Raw genomic sequence first — 15,981 nt, 5'->3', positions numbered from 1 at the left:
TGGAGTTCAGCTGGCGTCAACTTTCCAGTTGAATCTCCACATTTCCTAACCCCTGCCACAGAATTTCCACCATACAAGCTGTGCTTTCCTGGAATACACCACGTGCTTTACACACCTCCATATCTTTGCACATTTTGTTCCTTTAGCCTGGAATCCATTTCCCCCTTTTCTTGGCCCGGAGCTGTTGTTCTCAAAGGCTGGGTTTAGTGGCACACTCTGGTGTGCCTGGGTCAGCTGTGAAGAGGTGTTTAAGTTATTTGCTACTACTAATAAGGTATGTGCGTTTGTGAATAATTTCCCTAAAAAACAAATGGAGAGAATTCAAGTTTAGCCTTGTCCTAATGTGTTTCACTAAGTGATAGTCACCGTGTTTTGTGGAGTGGGTCACAGAGGTAGGGTCACAGCTGACACATGGGGAGGGGTGCATAACCTGTGCCCCGTCTGGTCTTCGCTGTAGTCAGCAGTGAGCAGTGCACTAGCCTTCTACTGAAAATTACTGATATAGCATAAGGAAGAAAGAAGGCAAGGACAGTAAAGAAGCATAGGCAGTAACCCTACATGTACATACACACTGCACAGGAAAAAGACACTAACCACATTTTGGCCAATGAAGACACATGAGTTCCTACAACTAAATCTGAGTAAAATTTATAGTAATACTGATAATGACATGTTAAAAATTTTGAAATTCTATGACTAATTTATTTCTATCACTTTCACTGTTATAAAAGTACTTTCTGTTTGTTTTAATTCAAGTAGCAGAAAAGGTATGAAAGCTTTTCAGAAGGGGGAATGAAGCATGAGAGACTATGGACTCTGAGAAACGAACTGAGGGCTTCGGTGGGGGGTAGGGGAATGGGATAGGCTGGTGATGGGTAGTAAGGAGGGCACGTATTGCATGGTGCGCTGGGTGTTATATGCAACTAATGAATCATCGAACTTTACATCAAAAACCAGGGATGTACTGTATGGTGAATAATATAATAAAAATATTATTATGAATAAAAAAATAAATGTGAATAGGATCAAAAAAACAAAAAAAAAGTCCATCTTTCCCCCAGTTTTTCTTGCCTGGCCCACCCAGTTCCCCTAAGGAATTCACTGTCAATCCGTCCAGATATTCTCTGCTCATACGAACACTTTAATTGTACACCACAGTACGTAAGAGCATGGGTCCTAGTTCCTAGCTGCATGGATAAGAGTCCAAACCACTGATTAGCTGACTGATATTGGGCAAATTATTTAACTTCTCTAAGCCTTAGTTACCTAATATGTGGCACAGGAAAAATAGTACCTACATTAGAATATTGTTGAGAGAATTCAATGAACCAATGCATGGTGTTAATCATAATTAAACATACACGATTACCTTGTTAATATTACCCATGGAGCAAAACTCTAAAGGAAAAAAGCAGGACCCACTAGAAAAATAAATTTCACTATTGAGAAAAATAAAGTAGCCATATTTGTTTCTAATTCATTAGCCAATTAAAATAGCTTAGTTTTAGATTTATAACTTCATTAATCACATACTTATAAAATCTTTTGTAAGTAGCAATAAAAGAAAAAGCTCCTAGGGCATTCTATGCTTTAAATCCCTATAAATCTGTTATGTTTTTACCAAAATCCGATTGTGCCCACATTAATGTACCGTATAGAATTGACAAATGACAATGATATATGTCATTCTTATTATGATGGACAACAGGTTGAGAAAGGCTGGCCTGGAGAACCCGTTGTTCAAACTTTAACTCCAATGTCCACTCCTCTGAGAGACATGTTAACATCTCTCTTGACAAAGTTGGCTGCCTCTCCCTCTCCGTCCCCACTCTACTTTGCAGCTAAGACTTAATGACACCGAATCACAACTTTATGTATCCTACTGTCTTCTACAGGTCACAGGCTCATGAAAAAGGAAGGAGCCTGATTTTTCTACAATGTGTTTCTCCAAGCCCTACTGGGTCTAGCTCGCGCTTTCACTGTATAGGTGCTCCATAAATTTTAGAAGGAATGGAAGAAATGTTGTGATGTATCATCTTGAAATCAAATGTAGAAATACATTAAGATAAAGATAAATTCCCCCAGCTAGTGATATATTTGAAGCATAACCATTAAAGGCCACTTCCTTTCAATCTGTTGCTTAATCCTTTTATCTAGTTTTCTGGCGGAAGCAATAGCTAACACAGAAAACCACTGTTTGGCCAAGTTAAGAGACAATACCAGAAATTCACATGTAGTTGAATTATGAGTGTAGATTTTGAGAAGAGATGCAGATTTTCAAAGACTATGTGGGAAAAAAAGGCACTAAGAGAACAAGATGCTGTGGTCACAGATGCACGTACAACTGAAAAAAAGTATACCGAAGCCTGCTGCTGAATACTTCAAGGACTTTGAGAAAGTATTTAAAAGAACTTTCCAAACTTTCCCTTTTTATCTTTGTGACAAATTAGCACATGTTGTTTGTTTTTGTCAACTCTCTGTGCTTCAAGAAGTTTATTACAACTAATTATATATAGATTTTACTTGGCATGAGCTGACAGAAAATAAAGCTATAATTCAAATGGGGGAGACCAGTTCTAAAATGTCTTCACTTGGACACACAAAAAACACTGCACTTCAATGTCCTTTCAGTTTCTATTCCCTGTCCAAGAGGATGAGACTCTCATCTCTGGCCTCTTGTGCATAATCTCCTGAGCAATTCAGCTGGCCAGCCACAGTCCTGGGCTTTCCAAATTTACTCTGTGCTCTCACCCCACCCTCTTTGGGGAATACAAGCAATAACTATCATGTCTTGTATTGCAGAGTTACATTTTTTCTACCACACTGTAAGCACCTTAGAACTAGAAACAGTAGTCCTCACATTGCCTAACAACACATTTAATAAATCTTTCTTGATTGAAAGAACAAGTGCATGAATGATGTGGTCTCCTCAATATTTAGATCCTACCTTGCAAATTCTCAAAAATGTTAGGTCTTCGCCTAATAATGACTTCAAGCAAGCATTGTAGCGCCCTTGTATGTAAGTTACCCACATTTAAGCCTACTGCTTTTTAGCCACAGAGAGCCTGAAGAGAAGACGAGATACTATCACTGTCAGAGGTCAAGAACAATCATCACTCACTCACATACACACACACACACACACACACACACACACACACACACACACAGTTATCCTATTGGAAAATTGTTTTCTTCATCCAAACCTAATAAAGTTGCTCTCGGGCAGAAAGCATAAACCGCAGACAAGCTCCAATTATACTACAGCAGTTTCTGCCCTTATACAATAAATTATAACCACCCAGAATCTTTCTGGCAGATGAAGGAGAAACTTCTCATTATTTTTTTTTTATATCAACACCTACTTATAAAAAAGTTTTGAAGAAACAGATGGTTAAAGACACACATACAATAGAATCACCAAGGTAAATGTAAAGAACTAGAAATCAGCAAGAAGGTCATGGAAAGGAAATAATTAAATTAGAAAATCTACCCTAAGTATTACTGGTATCTTTCTTGGTAGTTAGGGCTAGAAGGAACACTAGGAGTTATAATGTTTGTAAAAACTGACTCTAGGGAACTAGCTAGTGAATCTTTCTACATGCAAGAAATTGATTAATTTGCAATAAAGTCTTCATTTAATGTTACACGCAAGAAAGAAACTCTCTTCATAGTGTCTTCTCTTATTTTAACCATTAATGAAAAGCTTAGGACAAGATGTTAAATCATGGTAAAGTGAAAGCATTCCTAGTACAAAAGTAACATACAAAGTTGTATGGGTCAGGTATGCAATTTTCTGGTGAGTTAACATAATGTAAGGCTGTTCTCAGAGGTTGCAGAATGAGTAATAATTCCTTTTGCTGGTGGTTCCTGAATATGGGTGATCAGTAGAACAAATTAGGGAGCTGATGAATCAGCATCTCTAGGAGTGAGGCCAGAAATCTACATTTTTAAAAAGTAGCCACCCTTTCACACGTGACCCCGTGACTCATTAGTTGAGGAGTTACTGCCTTACTTATCCTTCCAAAGAGTGGAGTGCCATCCCGCCTCTGCAGGAAGACAGGTGCTGGCAGGACACGGTCTGCTCTGCCGGCAGGCACACGACAGTAACTGCCACCAACATTATGTCCAGCAGTGTCACTTGATAAAGGCAGTTCCCTACCTTTTAAAAAGACAGTTCTTTACCTTTTATAAAGGTAGTTCTATTCCTTTTTTTAAACAAGATTTTGTTTTTAAGGAATCTCCACACCCAACTTGGGACTCAAACTCAAAACGCTGAGATCAAGGGTCGCATGTTCCACCAACCAAGCCAGACAGGCAACTCGATACTTCTACTTTGTAAGAATACTACTACTTATTAACTTTGATATTTGTGAAGTCATTCTGAGTTGTTATATTTAGATTTGGTTCTTATTTTTAAACTTCAGTGTAAAAGAGTACACTAATTACTCTAACAATAAAATTGCAAATATAACAAAAAATGACATGCGAAAAATACAAAAATACACTGGATGAAATGAACTGGCCTCTGGTGAGTGAGCGCTGAGAATGCTGACTGCCCCAGCTGTTAGTGTGTGAATACTTCGAAGAACATTACAGTTATTACCAACACACTGGTTTCCCAGTAATGTGTCCTAGGTAACAGCACATTTCGGACACATGGAATGCATGTAGACAAATCTGCTTTATCTATTTTGTCTTTCAAAGCTGTTAAACAGCTTCTAGACCTCTCGTGGACTCCCAGTAAGAACCCATCATTACAAGACAGCATTGCTGCCTTTCAGAAATGAAATATGGTGTTGGGCTGGGATGCTGACTTGAGTGCTCTAGAAGCCATGCCCGCACTCTTCTTTCCACTCTACTGTCTTAACTGATGATGTGCCGGCTTACGAATATCTATTCATCTTTCCTCTCGGGCAAGAGCAGATGATACAATTCTATTCCCCGTATGAGTTTCTTCAAGTAGAAAGACTCATAGGTTCACGTACGATGATCATATATCAGGAAATTTACACACCATTTCTAAACACCTCACTGGAAGAGAGATCAACAAAACTCTTTCAAATTGAAATAGAAAATATTTGTTTTCTGTAATATGGAATAAAATAGGAATTCCCATGTTTTCTGTAGCTCAACCAATGATCAGTATTGGTTTCCACTACATGGACCCTAACTTGTCCAAGTCACTTCATGATGTAAAATTTATTTTAAATTTTATGTTAAATTGACATGTATTCTGAGGATTTTTTAAGGGACATCTGCAATTTTTTATTCAATGAGTAAATACTCTAAAGATCAGAAAACCCAGGGCGCCTGGGTGGCGCAGTCGTTAAGCGTCTGCCTTTGGCTCAGGGCGTGATCCCGGCTTTCCGGGATCAAGTCCCACATCGGGCTCCTCCTCTGGGAGCCTGCTTCTTCCTCTCCCACTCCCCTGCTGTGTTCCCTCTCTTGCTGGCTGTCTCTCTGTCACATAAATAAATAAAATCTTAAAAAAAAAAAAAAAAAAGAAGAAAACCCAAGCAAGAATCATTGTACTAAAACCAAACTACAGGGGCTCCTGGGTGGCTCAGTTGGTTAAGCATCTGCCTTCGGCTCAGGTCATGATCCCAGGGGCCTGCAATCTGGCCCTGCATTGGGCTCCCTCCTCAGCAGGGGAGTCTGCTTCTCCCTCTGCTCATGCTCTCTCTCTGTCAAATAAATAAATAAAATCTTAAAACAAAACAAAACAAAACTACAATGTTTAGACACAAAATTTCTGTGGAAGTTTCATAAACTCAGTTCTTTAGCATTATTCTTGCTGTTTGTTATTATTGCTACTGTTACTGTTACTATTACTAGCCATTTTATTTTAAAAGTTAATTTCAACTTAACTTTAATAATAAAATTTGAAAATCAATTTTTTAGGCCCTAGCTGTGCAGGTCAAAATGGTTTGACTCTTGTGCTAAGGTGATAATGATCAACAGTCAGTACTTTTCAATCATTTTGCCTTCTTTAGATTACTGTCTTTATTACTATGAAAATGACCAGAGTCATTAGGGCTCAGCTTCCCAACTGAAGCCATGGCCAACTGTGCCTCTGCTGTGGGCATTCAGCAAGGCCCTGCGTGGCATTCACATCTGTCACCGACTGTCACAGGCCTTGCCCTTGCATGTTTGAAAACCCCAACGAGGGAGAGAATGATATGGGGATTTTCCCCTTCATATCTGATTCTGTTATTGTTGAAGTAATTTTAAAATAGATCATATAAAGTTCATATAAAAGCCAAAGGGAGGAGTTAAACTGGAAATCCTGACAAAATCAGTTGCTTAGATGCTAATAGTTCTGGAATGTAAACGCTGGGAGCAATCCGTGGTTTGGGCCACTTCCTCCTAAGATTTGTAGGGAAGTTTGGAATAGCCTCTAGCAAACTACATGTTTTAAAGAGGCTGTATTTTCTTTCAAAGATGAAATTTCCTCTCTCTCTCTCTCTCTCTCTCTCTCTCTCTGTGTGTTTAAAAAATTTATTTACTAGCAATTAAAAAAGACTTCTCACCTTTAGTGCTTCCATGCCAGCCTGGATGACAGGAGCAAAGACAGTCTCATTTTCATTAGAGTCTGCAAACATCTCTGGAATCTGGTCCAATAAACTATAAGAAATGAATGAGTAAAAAGTTTTATATGTTTAGCATATTTGTAATAAACTTCAAGAAATAAATCACTAGCAAGTCTAAACACATATGGTATTTATTTCATACTAAACACCTATGGGTGACTTGCATAGGTCATTCCTTAGGGAATGATATCCTGGCATGTTTTGGAACCAAAATTTATGATTTGTTTAGAATATTTACAAAAGCATACCCTTTGTAAATATTTTTTCACCATTTATATTTTTGACCTCTTAAACCATAAATTCTTGGAACAGTGGCTATATCTTCAGTTATTACCATCATCATTGAATACACTCATCCATATGCAGGAAATACCTCTCTCCAGCAAAGAGAAGGGACTGATCAGGTTGAGTGTGACTATTAAAAAAAAAAACTCCTGCTTGGCGCGCCTGGGTGACTAGTTGGTTAACGTCTGACTCTTGATTTTGGCTCAGGTCATGATCTCAGGGTCATGATGAGATCAAGCCCCACATCGGCACTGGGCAAGGAGTCTGCTTAAGATTATCTCTCCCTCACTCTGCCCCTCCCCACCTCTATCTCTCTCTCTAAAAAACAAAACAAAACTCCCACTTTTAGATATTTGTATACATTTAAAATAGAACATAAATGATAGAGTTTTATTATCTATGTGTTAAAACCCCCTTGCTAATGACAAAACAAAACAATGTGTGATTGAATCAAAACAATTAAAAACAGATACCTGATTTGTATCTAATCTAAATTATAAAACACTTGATATTTACTTGTGAATCACAGATTGGGAATCTTGATAGTTGACAAGGAAACCATCCAATAGAGGAACAAAGACCTCTCCAACATCGGTCATCACCATCATCTGAGGCTGGGCCAAGTTACTCTTTACATTAAAGAAATGCAGCACTTTGTTATATGTGATAAAACCAACTCGGATTGCAGAAGTTTCTTCTTGCTCTTCCCTATGAGAAAAACAAAGCATTTGAGATTCTTTCACATATTTATGAGAGAGGTTTCTATCAGAAATTCAGTAAGTACACCGTCTATAAAGTATATGGAAGACATGTTTAAAGTTTTGTCCTTAATTGTTTACCAGTGTAAACAATACTGAGTCACAGTAGGGGACGGGGGATATTACAAAAATAAGATAAAAAATTCTCAAAATTCCAGGTAAAAAAAGTCAAACAGATAAGAAAATATATTTTGTTAATATATTCCCTTCTTTCATATATGTATTCTCAATCCACAGCAATTACAAGGTGTGCTTTTTTTTTCATAAACAAGCTAGGCGTATTAAATTCATTATAAACAAAGCTGTCTCAGAAGTCACCAGAAGGTCAGAAGAACAAGTGGAACAACTGAAGCAAGAGAAAGGCACACTCAGATTACAAAAGGATAGCTATTTTTATCAAGAAAGAACTTTGCTCCTTCTGTGTGATTCTTCTCTTACAGATTCTAGACAATCGCAATAGAAATTGAGAGATTTTGAGAGCCATATTCTATATAACTATATAAAATAAATCACATATATGAATTGATGATGTAATTCTGATTAGGTAGCCATTTGTGATGTCAGGGCAAGACAATAAAAGTAATAAAAAGCTCTAAACCATAACAAAAAGTAAATTTTTTTGAGAAATCCCAAGATAAGGCCTTAATCTTCCTGAAAAGAGTATAAGTCATAAATATTCAAGTCTATACTAAGTGTACTTAGAGTTGAATGGTCTAAACTCCAGTTAATATTTACCCAAGTTTCTTTGTCTTCGTCTCCCTTCCCCTCCCCCCTCCCTCCTAAAATACTACTGAAGCTGTTACTAATTTCCATTGGTGAATATAACTGTGCTCAATGGTTACATGACAGCCACAAAAGATACATGCCATTTTCTTTGATCCTTACGTATCAGTAAAACTTATTTTGCTTAGGGACAACTTTTTTAAAAAAGAATCTAGTATGGGGCGCCTGGGTGGCACAGCGGTTAAGCGTCTGCCTTCGGCTCAGGGCGTGATCCTGGTGTTATGGGATCGAGCCCCACATCAGGCTCTTCCGCTGTGAGCCTGCTTCTTCCTCTCCCACTCCCCCTGCTTGTGTTCCCTCTCTCACTGGCTGTCTCTATCTCTGTCGAATAAATAAATAAAATCTTTAAAAAAAAAAACCTAGTATGCTCTGTTTCTAAAATTTGCACATAGCGTAACGAGGTACTTCAGTATGAGAGAAAGGAAAATAAAATATATAGATGAAAGTATCTGAAGTTCAAACTGTTGATCCCCTTGCAGACTTCCCAATTTCTGTGATGTGTCGGCAGAGTACAGGCTGACAAACTACTGACTCTAACTCTACTTCTTCTTTACTTCCTTTGCTAATTGAGGGTATTTATTCTTCACTGTGGCCTTCATAAATCAGTGGGCAATTTAAACAGGACCTCATAATCCCTTCCAAAAGCACTAGGTAAATGTTTCTGTTCTGGACTCTTACAAAAATCTTCAGAAATGGTATCTTTATCCTTTGTAACTGCACAAACACAGACTTATACACCCACGCACCCCCCTCAATATCCTAAACTGTACGATTTCATGCAACTGACCATTATACTATACTGTACCCACGTTCTCCCTCCCCCTCCCCATTTATTAGAATTTTACTCTTTAAGACCAAGCACAGATATTCTTCCTCTCTCAGAGCTCCCCTGATGCTATAACCAGAAGTTATTTCCTCTTCTAAATTTCTACAAATCATTCTCACCAGGCTCTCGGTATATAGTGCCTTGTAGTTAAACATACCATGAATCCTTGACTAGAAACCAATAAAGACCCAAAGCTTATGCTCTCTGCTCCTGACAGGGTCTAGTGTAACATGGGGAGTTAGAGGTATGTTCAGGATGATTATCGTGACGGTAAAATGCTGTATTTAGGATGGCAAGTTAGAGCCCAAAATGATAAACTGATCGTATGCCTCTCTTCCGAACTCATGTTTAGTGATGTCACCTTGCTAGTTTAAAATCGGCCTGGCTGGAAGTATTTTACACCACAGGAATGAGCAAACACTACAATTAAGGCTTTATTTATTTGAGATCCAGTTTACCAGCACACCACTGGCTAAGCTCCCATTTCTGAGTAAACCTTTTATTACATAAGGTGATAAATGTTTGGCAAATCCTGAGGGCATTTATTATCTTTTAATAGTTAATTTAGAGTCAATTAAGGCAAAAGACACAAAAGAAAAATTGCAGAGAAGAATCTAGATTGCTATTTCCCATTAGACTTGGACATTTTCAAGTGATGGGAAAGGCGTATCTTGGGATTCACAGGGTTCACTTAAAATCTAAATTAACATTTTTAAAAACATCTAATCAGAACATCTCACATTATTGCAAAATATTAGATGTTTTCATGGGAACATATTTTTTTAAAAAATTTCTTTGAGAAACAAGAATCGTCTTAAAATTTTCTTGTTCAGGGGTGCCTGGGTGGCACAGCGGTTAAGCGGTCTGCCTTCGGCTCAGGGCGTGATCCCAGCGTTGTGGGATCGAGCCCCACATCAGGCTCCTCTGCTATGAGCCTGCTTCTTCCTCTCCCACTCCCTCTGCTTGTGTTCCCTCTCTCGCTGGCTGTCTCTATCTCTGTCAAATAAATAAATAAAATCTTTAAAAAAAATTTTCTTGTTCAACAGTGTAACTGCCTTGTTAAATCATATCCAGAAGAAAACGAAATCTTAGCCTCTCCTTCATATTAATTCTATATAAATTTAATAAAGTTACATAAGGGATATCACACAGAACAACATGTGTTTCTTCTTCTGCTTTTCAATTACCACTTCCCTCAACACATGTCCCTATTATTTTAATGGAATGAATCTGACAGAGCAAAACTGAAGATGTTAGTAACTAGAGGAATCAGAATATTCCAAAAGCAAGCATTCTGAACATCTTAGCTACAGCAGCATTAAAAACAACCAGAAAAAAACCCAACTGCTTGATCTGAACAACAGATGAAATATTTAAAATCTTTTCTTTCCTGTTCCAGAGAGGTCAGACAGAAATGGCATCTGGCAAAATCAAAGATGTAAATTCAAAGTTAAATAATAAAGAATGGGGCCTTTAATTTCAAAAGATTAGCTAAGAGATGAACATACCTTAGACATTAATCAAGACGTTTACTGTGCTATTTGGCATATTACCTGGTTCAAAGAAGTAAATCAGACTGATGGCAATCTTACCATAAAAAATATAAAGTTATACAAATACAGAGCCCAAAACAAACTTTGGAGAAGAAAGAAAAAAAAAAAGCAACCGGATTTGTTTTAAAAGATAAAGGAAGAAAAGGCATTTTGGCTTCAATTAAAACTTTGAAGAAATATTTAAATAGTAGCAGGGAATAACTAGCAGTATCCTTTTATTTTTTTCTCCTATCTTTTGCTAAAGTCACAGTCTGCTCCAATGGGATATCAAAGTCATGATGACATCTAAGGAAGGAGTGTGGTTTCATGACTTATATCAACAGGCTATACACTTCATATCACCACTGTATTGGAAAGGAGCAAGGGGTTGGTGAGGTAACTGTGAGAAGAGGATAGTCTAATCTAACCAGTTTGAGAGAAGGTAAAGAGACATCATTTCCAGAAATTAAGAGTATTTTTCTTTCACATTATTCAAGCTCCAAGTTCAGATTTAGAATTAAAACAGCCCCATGAGAGAAGTCTATAAGATATAAGATCTTCAGAGATGTCTAGGTGGCTCGGTTGGTTAAGCATCTGCCTTCGGCTCAGGTCGTGTTCCCAGGACCGTGGGACTGAGCCCTGAGTTAGGCTTCCTGCTCACATGGAGCCTGCTTCTCTTGCTACCCCTTCCCCTGCTCGTGCTCATTTTCTCTCTCTCTCTCTGACAAATAAATAAACAAAATCTTAAAAAAAAAAAAAAAAAAAAATGGCCCCTTAAAAAAAAAAAAAAAAAAATTTAAAAAAAAAAAAAAAAAAAGATGGCTCCTTAAAAAAAAAAAAAAGATATATGATAGTCAGCAGAAAGTCCACGCTTCTCAAGTATCTTTAAGAATGGGGTAACAGAAGGTATAGTCACAGTCAGCAGGCATCACATGCCTTTCTTATGCCCCACCTTCAACTTGCTCCCAGTTCATCCTTCATTTTAGAATTCAGTTTGAAATCACCTCAATGTTTTTTAAACATCCCCATGGCTTTTCCAAACCATCCTTGAGAATATTATGATTTGAGCTTCATAGATACAAACAAAGCTACTCCTGGGAGGTCCAGAGTTCACTCTTTGAGGCTCACATGCACCAATGCAGCAGTCACACGTGGAATGAATATAGAGGAATGGGCACCCGAGGACTCAGGAAGCCCTAAGGGCTACAGACAACCCATCCCTCAAAGCAACCCTTTCCAGAACAGAGATTGCTTATGTTCAAGAGGTAGGGAGCGGTGGACGGAAGATGTTGAGCCTAGTGCAGACACTAGGTTTCAGACTATATTCCTTAACCCTTTTCTTAACCATGTGTCCTCTCATAAAGGATCTCCTTACTGGATGGTACTTCCCACCCTAAACAACTAGTTTGTACACTATAAAAAATAGCCATGTTTGCTAAAATACCTTTCCACCTCTCCTTTTGCACATTGCCCCCTGCAGTGGCAAGGAAAGTGATCTACCTTGTGCTAGGACCTGGAGGCAGTAAAGCAACAAAGGGGTTTGACAGTGTATAAAGGCAAAGGAAATCTGGCTAAAACACCACCATCTCTGCTGTGAGACAACAATTCCATTTCCTGGCATCCCTTAAAACTCTACCACAACCCACAACTATCGATTTCTGCTGGAAAATCAACCCCTTTGAAAGTGATTAACAGACTTCCAAAGTCTTTCCCATCACACTGTTGGGATTCTCCTTATAATTTATAATGTATTTTGAATATTGTTTACCATAGCATTAATTTTTTATCAGTTTGTTTCTTTTGCTTTATACAAAAGATAACTCTGAACTTTTTAAGGACCCCCCAAAACATCGTGCTGTTTGATTTATAAATATTTGCCCAATGTCCTCATTAGCAAAAGATATCCATGGGTCATTCAGCACTTGTTTTCTGGCCAATAAACTAATTCAGTAATATTGTGCAAATTGTAAAAATAATGGGAGTTCCCTTACTTTGGAAGTTTTTCCAGCACGGTCTTCAGTTCTTCACATATGAGCTTCACGAGTCCGTTCTTAATGTTACTATATGAAACATCAATCATGAAGATAAAGGCTGGTGGGCTGGGAGGTTTATTCTTCTACAGGAAAGCAAACAGATCACACAAATGTAATTGTAAGTATGTACACTGCATAATCAAAAGACTCAAACTCCTGAAGATCATCAAACTTTTCATTTAATATTTTAGGATATAACATCTGTGGAATTAAATCTTTTTCTAGAACACAGTCTCCAATGCTATAAAAAAGATAAAAGCTGTTTGTTTTCCAGGGTATGACCTGCGACACACTATTGAGTTAGACAGGATCACGATATCTAATAGAGAAGTTTCACTTTTGTGGCCCTCCAAGACCTCTGGTACCTTGACAAATTGTGCCCCCAAGAGTACATATAGTAATTAGCATTTGTCTTGAAACTAGTAAAACTTCATTAATTGATGACACTATTTTCAAATCTTTTCCTTTAAAAGCTCTTTCAGTTTTAAAGATATGAAATTATATACTAAAATATAACTGTAGGGTTGCCTGGATGGCTCAGTCAGTTAAGCACCTGACTTCGGCTCAGGTCATGTTCTCAGGGTCCTAGGATCAAGCCCCAGGTGGGGCTCCCAGCTCAGCAGGGAGTCTGCTTGTCCCCCTGCCTCTCCCCCTGTTTGTGCTCTCTCTCAAATAAATAAATAAATAAAATCTTTAAAAAATAATAATAAAATATAATTGTATACCTTAAAATTGCACTATATTGTCAAACACTTACCTATACCTTACATATTTATGGTTAAAAATGGAATACTGGGCCTTTTTGCTATCTGTTTAAGACAATCACTATAACATAAAGCAGCTGTTATATAAATGTTTTATATCTGTTGGTCCCTTTACTGGCTGGGGTTCAAAGAGCTCTTAGGAAGTGATTCTTCAGTTGGGTCTTACAAAATATTTAGAAAACAGAACCACAGGCAAACTTAGTGACTCAAACTAAAATAGAAGTTCAGGTTAATTTTTACTTAGTGACTCAAACTAAAATAGGAGTTCAGGTTAATTTTTAACTTTATGATAAATGACAAAATGTTCTAAAATAAAATTGTATTTTAATTATTATAGTTATAAAATTAGATGATAATGTCTCCAAAGTATCTTACTGATTCATTCTATATCCACTATAAGGCTAGATATAACATGCTTCTAATAAAGTCTGTCACTTGAAATAAAAAAAACTGCAGGACTTAAAAATCTTCAATGTAAATGCTTCATTGCTTTGCCACATTCAAAATCAGACCAACAAAGAAAAGAAAGAACTCTACTGCTGTCTATCTGAGCATTTTTTTTTTTTTGCAAATCATTCCTGATTCCCACCTAATCTAATTTATAACATAGACTTGCATTGATTTATATCAAATAAAAATAACAATCATTTCCATTAATCAAGCCGAAGCCTCTTTGTGACCAATCCAAATGTGCCTTACTATTCTTGCATTCTCTCTTAAGTTCAGCATTACCAGTTCCCCCAGTGAATAGTTTCCATAAATCCAACAGGCACATCTCCATGGAATGTTTCATTGTAACTAGTTTTTTCTATGCATTCCCCTCTCTCTCCAGACCCTGGCAACCACCATTCTACATTCTTATCTCCATGAATTTGATGACTCTAGGTGCTTCATAAAAGTAAAATCACAGTATTTGTCTTTCATGTGACTGGCTTATTTCACTTAGTGTAAGTTCATCCATGTTTAACATGTGTCTAAATTTCCTTCCATTTAAGGCTGAGTAGTATTCCACATATGTATATACCACATTTCGTTTATCCATTTATCCATGTATGGACTCTTGGGTTACCTCCACCTTTTGGCTATTTTGAATAATGTTGCTGTGAACATGAGTGTGCAAATGCCTCTTTGAGACTCTGCTTGCAATTATTTTGGGTATATACCCAGTCATTTTATTTCTAAATTTTTGAGGAACTACTACACTCCCTTCAGTTTCTCTTGCTTGGACTACTGCATTAACTTCTAATAGCTCCCTGCCTCCAATCCCTTTCCTGTCATTACACAGACGGCTGTCAGAATAAATGGTCCAAAAACACAACACAGATCACAATGCTACTGCCTCTGAAGACAAGATGTTTACTGAGAGTCCTCAAAGTCAAGCACAGAGTGTGGCACATAAGAGTGCTCAATACTGTTGGCTGACTGAGTGAATAAATGTGTGGATGGATGGATGATGGATTAAGGAAACAACTCCCTCTTTACCTTTAATGGTCCTCATCACCTACTGAATTAACATAAATTCCTCAACAGCCTGGCTTTTACAATTCCCCAGAATACTCATTTAACAAACATGTATAAAAACCATAAGATCAAAGGTATCATGCCAAACCCAGTGGAAATTAAAAGGTTAGTCTGTATCTCAAAACAATTCCCCAGTTTTACTTCCCATTATTCCCCAAAACACATTCCTTCAACTAATTTAAGTGTTTGCCATTTTCAAAATATTTCCTATCCAGAAGTCAGTCTAGTGGGCCTGGGCCAAGAATTTGGCCAGAAAAGTATTTTGTTTGGCAGTGTTTTTCTTAGAAATATTTGAATATGATTGTGTTTTGGGGGAAAGGGAATATCCTCTCTAATTATCCTAGTTCCCATACTAGCTCCCTGTCACTCATCTACAATAACGGCCTAATCCCTGAAGAAAGCTAAGTTGCAAATTCTCTGCTTCTACTCACTGCTTTGTTTTGCCTTCCCTTTCCACAAGTCCAATTCTGCTCATGGTGTAACCAGCTCAAAAGTCACTTACTCTTTGAAGACTTCTCTGATCCTCCAAATTATACATCATCGTTTGTTTTCTTATGGCACTACGATTATTTGACTCTTATGCCATTTATCGTATTTGGGTTTTTATCATAATTATATACTTAACAGGTCTATACATCGGAAGTGCCTTGAAATCAGGTTCATTATCTTGCTAGCTTTGGTGTCCCTCACAGCACATAACCAAGTGTCTTAGGCATGTTAGGTATCCATTAAATGTCACAGTGAATTAAAATTAAGTGGAGAGATGATATTTTATTTAGAAAAAAAAGGCTGGCTTGGAATGAGTTTTTACATTTCAGGTACACTTTGTGTGTAGATATATTCTGTAAACTTTAAGTGAAAAACTCTCAGTTATATGACAGAGTTG

The 15,981-nt window shown here is 37.5% G+C and overlaps 1 protein-coding gene across 3 annotated transcripts in view; it reads right to left on the bottom strand.

Annotated features, from left to right (window-relative positions):
• SEC24D (SEC24 homolog D, COPII coat complex component) overlaps positions 1 to 15,981 on the bottom strand; it is a 107,366-nt gene that overhangs the window by 29,965 nt on the left and 61,420 nt on the right. For all 3 annotated transcript variants that reach the window (XM_019798919.2, XM_019798920.2, XM_034671300.1), the window contains exons 11-13: positions 12,769 to 12,893; positions 7,395 to 7,586; positions 6,534 to 6,627 (exon numbers count right to left, since the gene is read on the bottom strand). In XM_019798919.2, coding sequence (XP_019654478.2) covers positions 6,534 to 6,627; positions 7,395 to 7,586; positions 12,769 to 12,893 — 411 coding nt within the window. The remainder of the gene's footprint in view (positions 1 to 6,533; positions 6,628 to 7,394; positions 7,587 to 12,768; positions 12,894 to 15,981) is intronic.

The sequence above is a fragment of the Ailuropoda melanoleuca genome, chromosome 11 (genome assembly GCF_002007445.2).
Source record: "Ailuropoda melanoleuca isolate Jingjing chromosome 11, ASM200744v2, whole genome shotgun sequence".
Lineage (NCBI taxonomy): Eukaryota > Metazoa > Chordata > Mammalia > Carnivora > Ursidae > Ailuropoda > Ailuropoda melanoleuca.
This window is presented reverse-complemented; position numbering and strand designations above follow the sequence as displayed.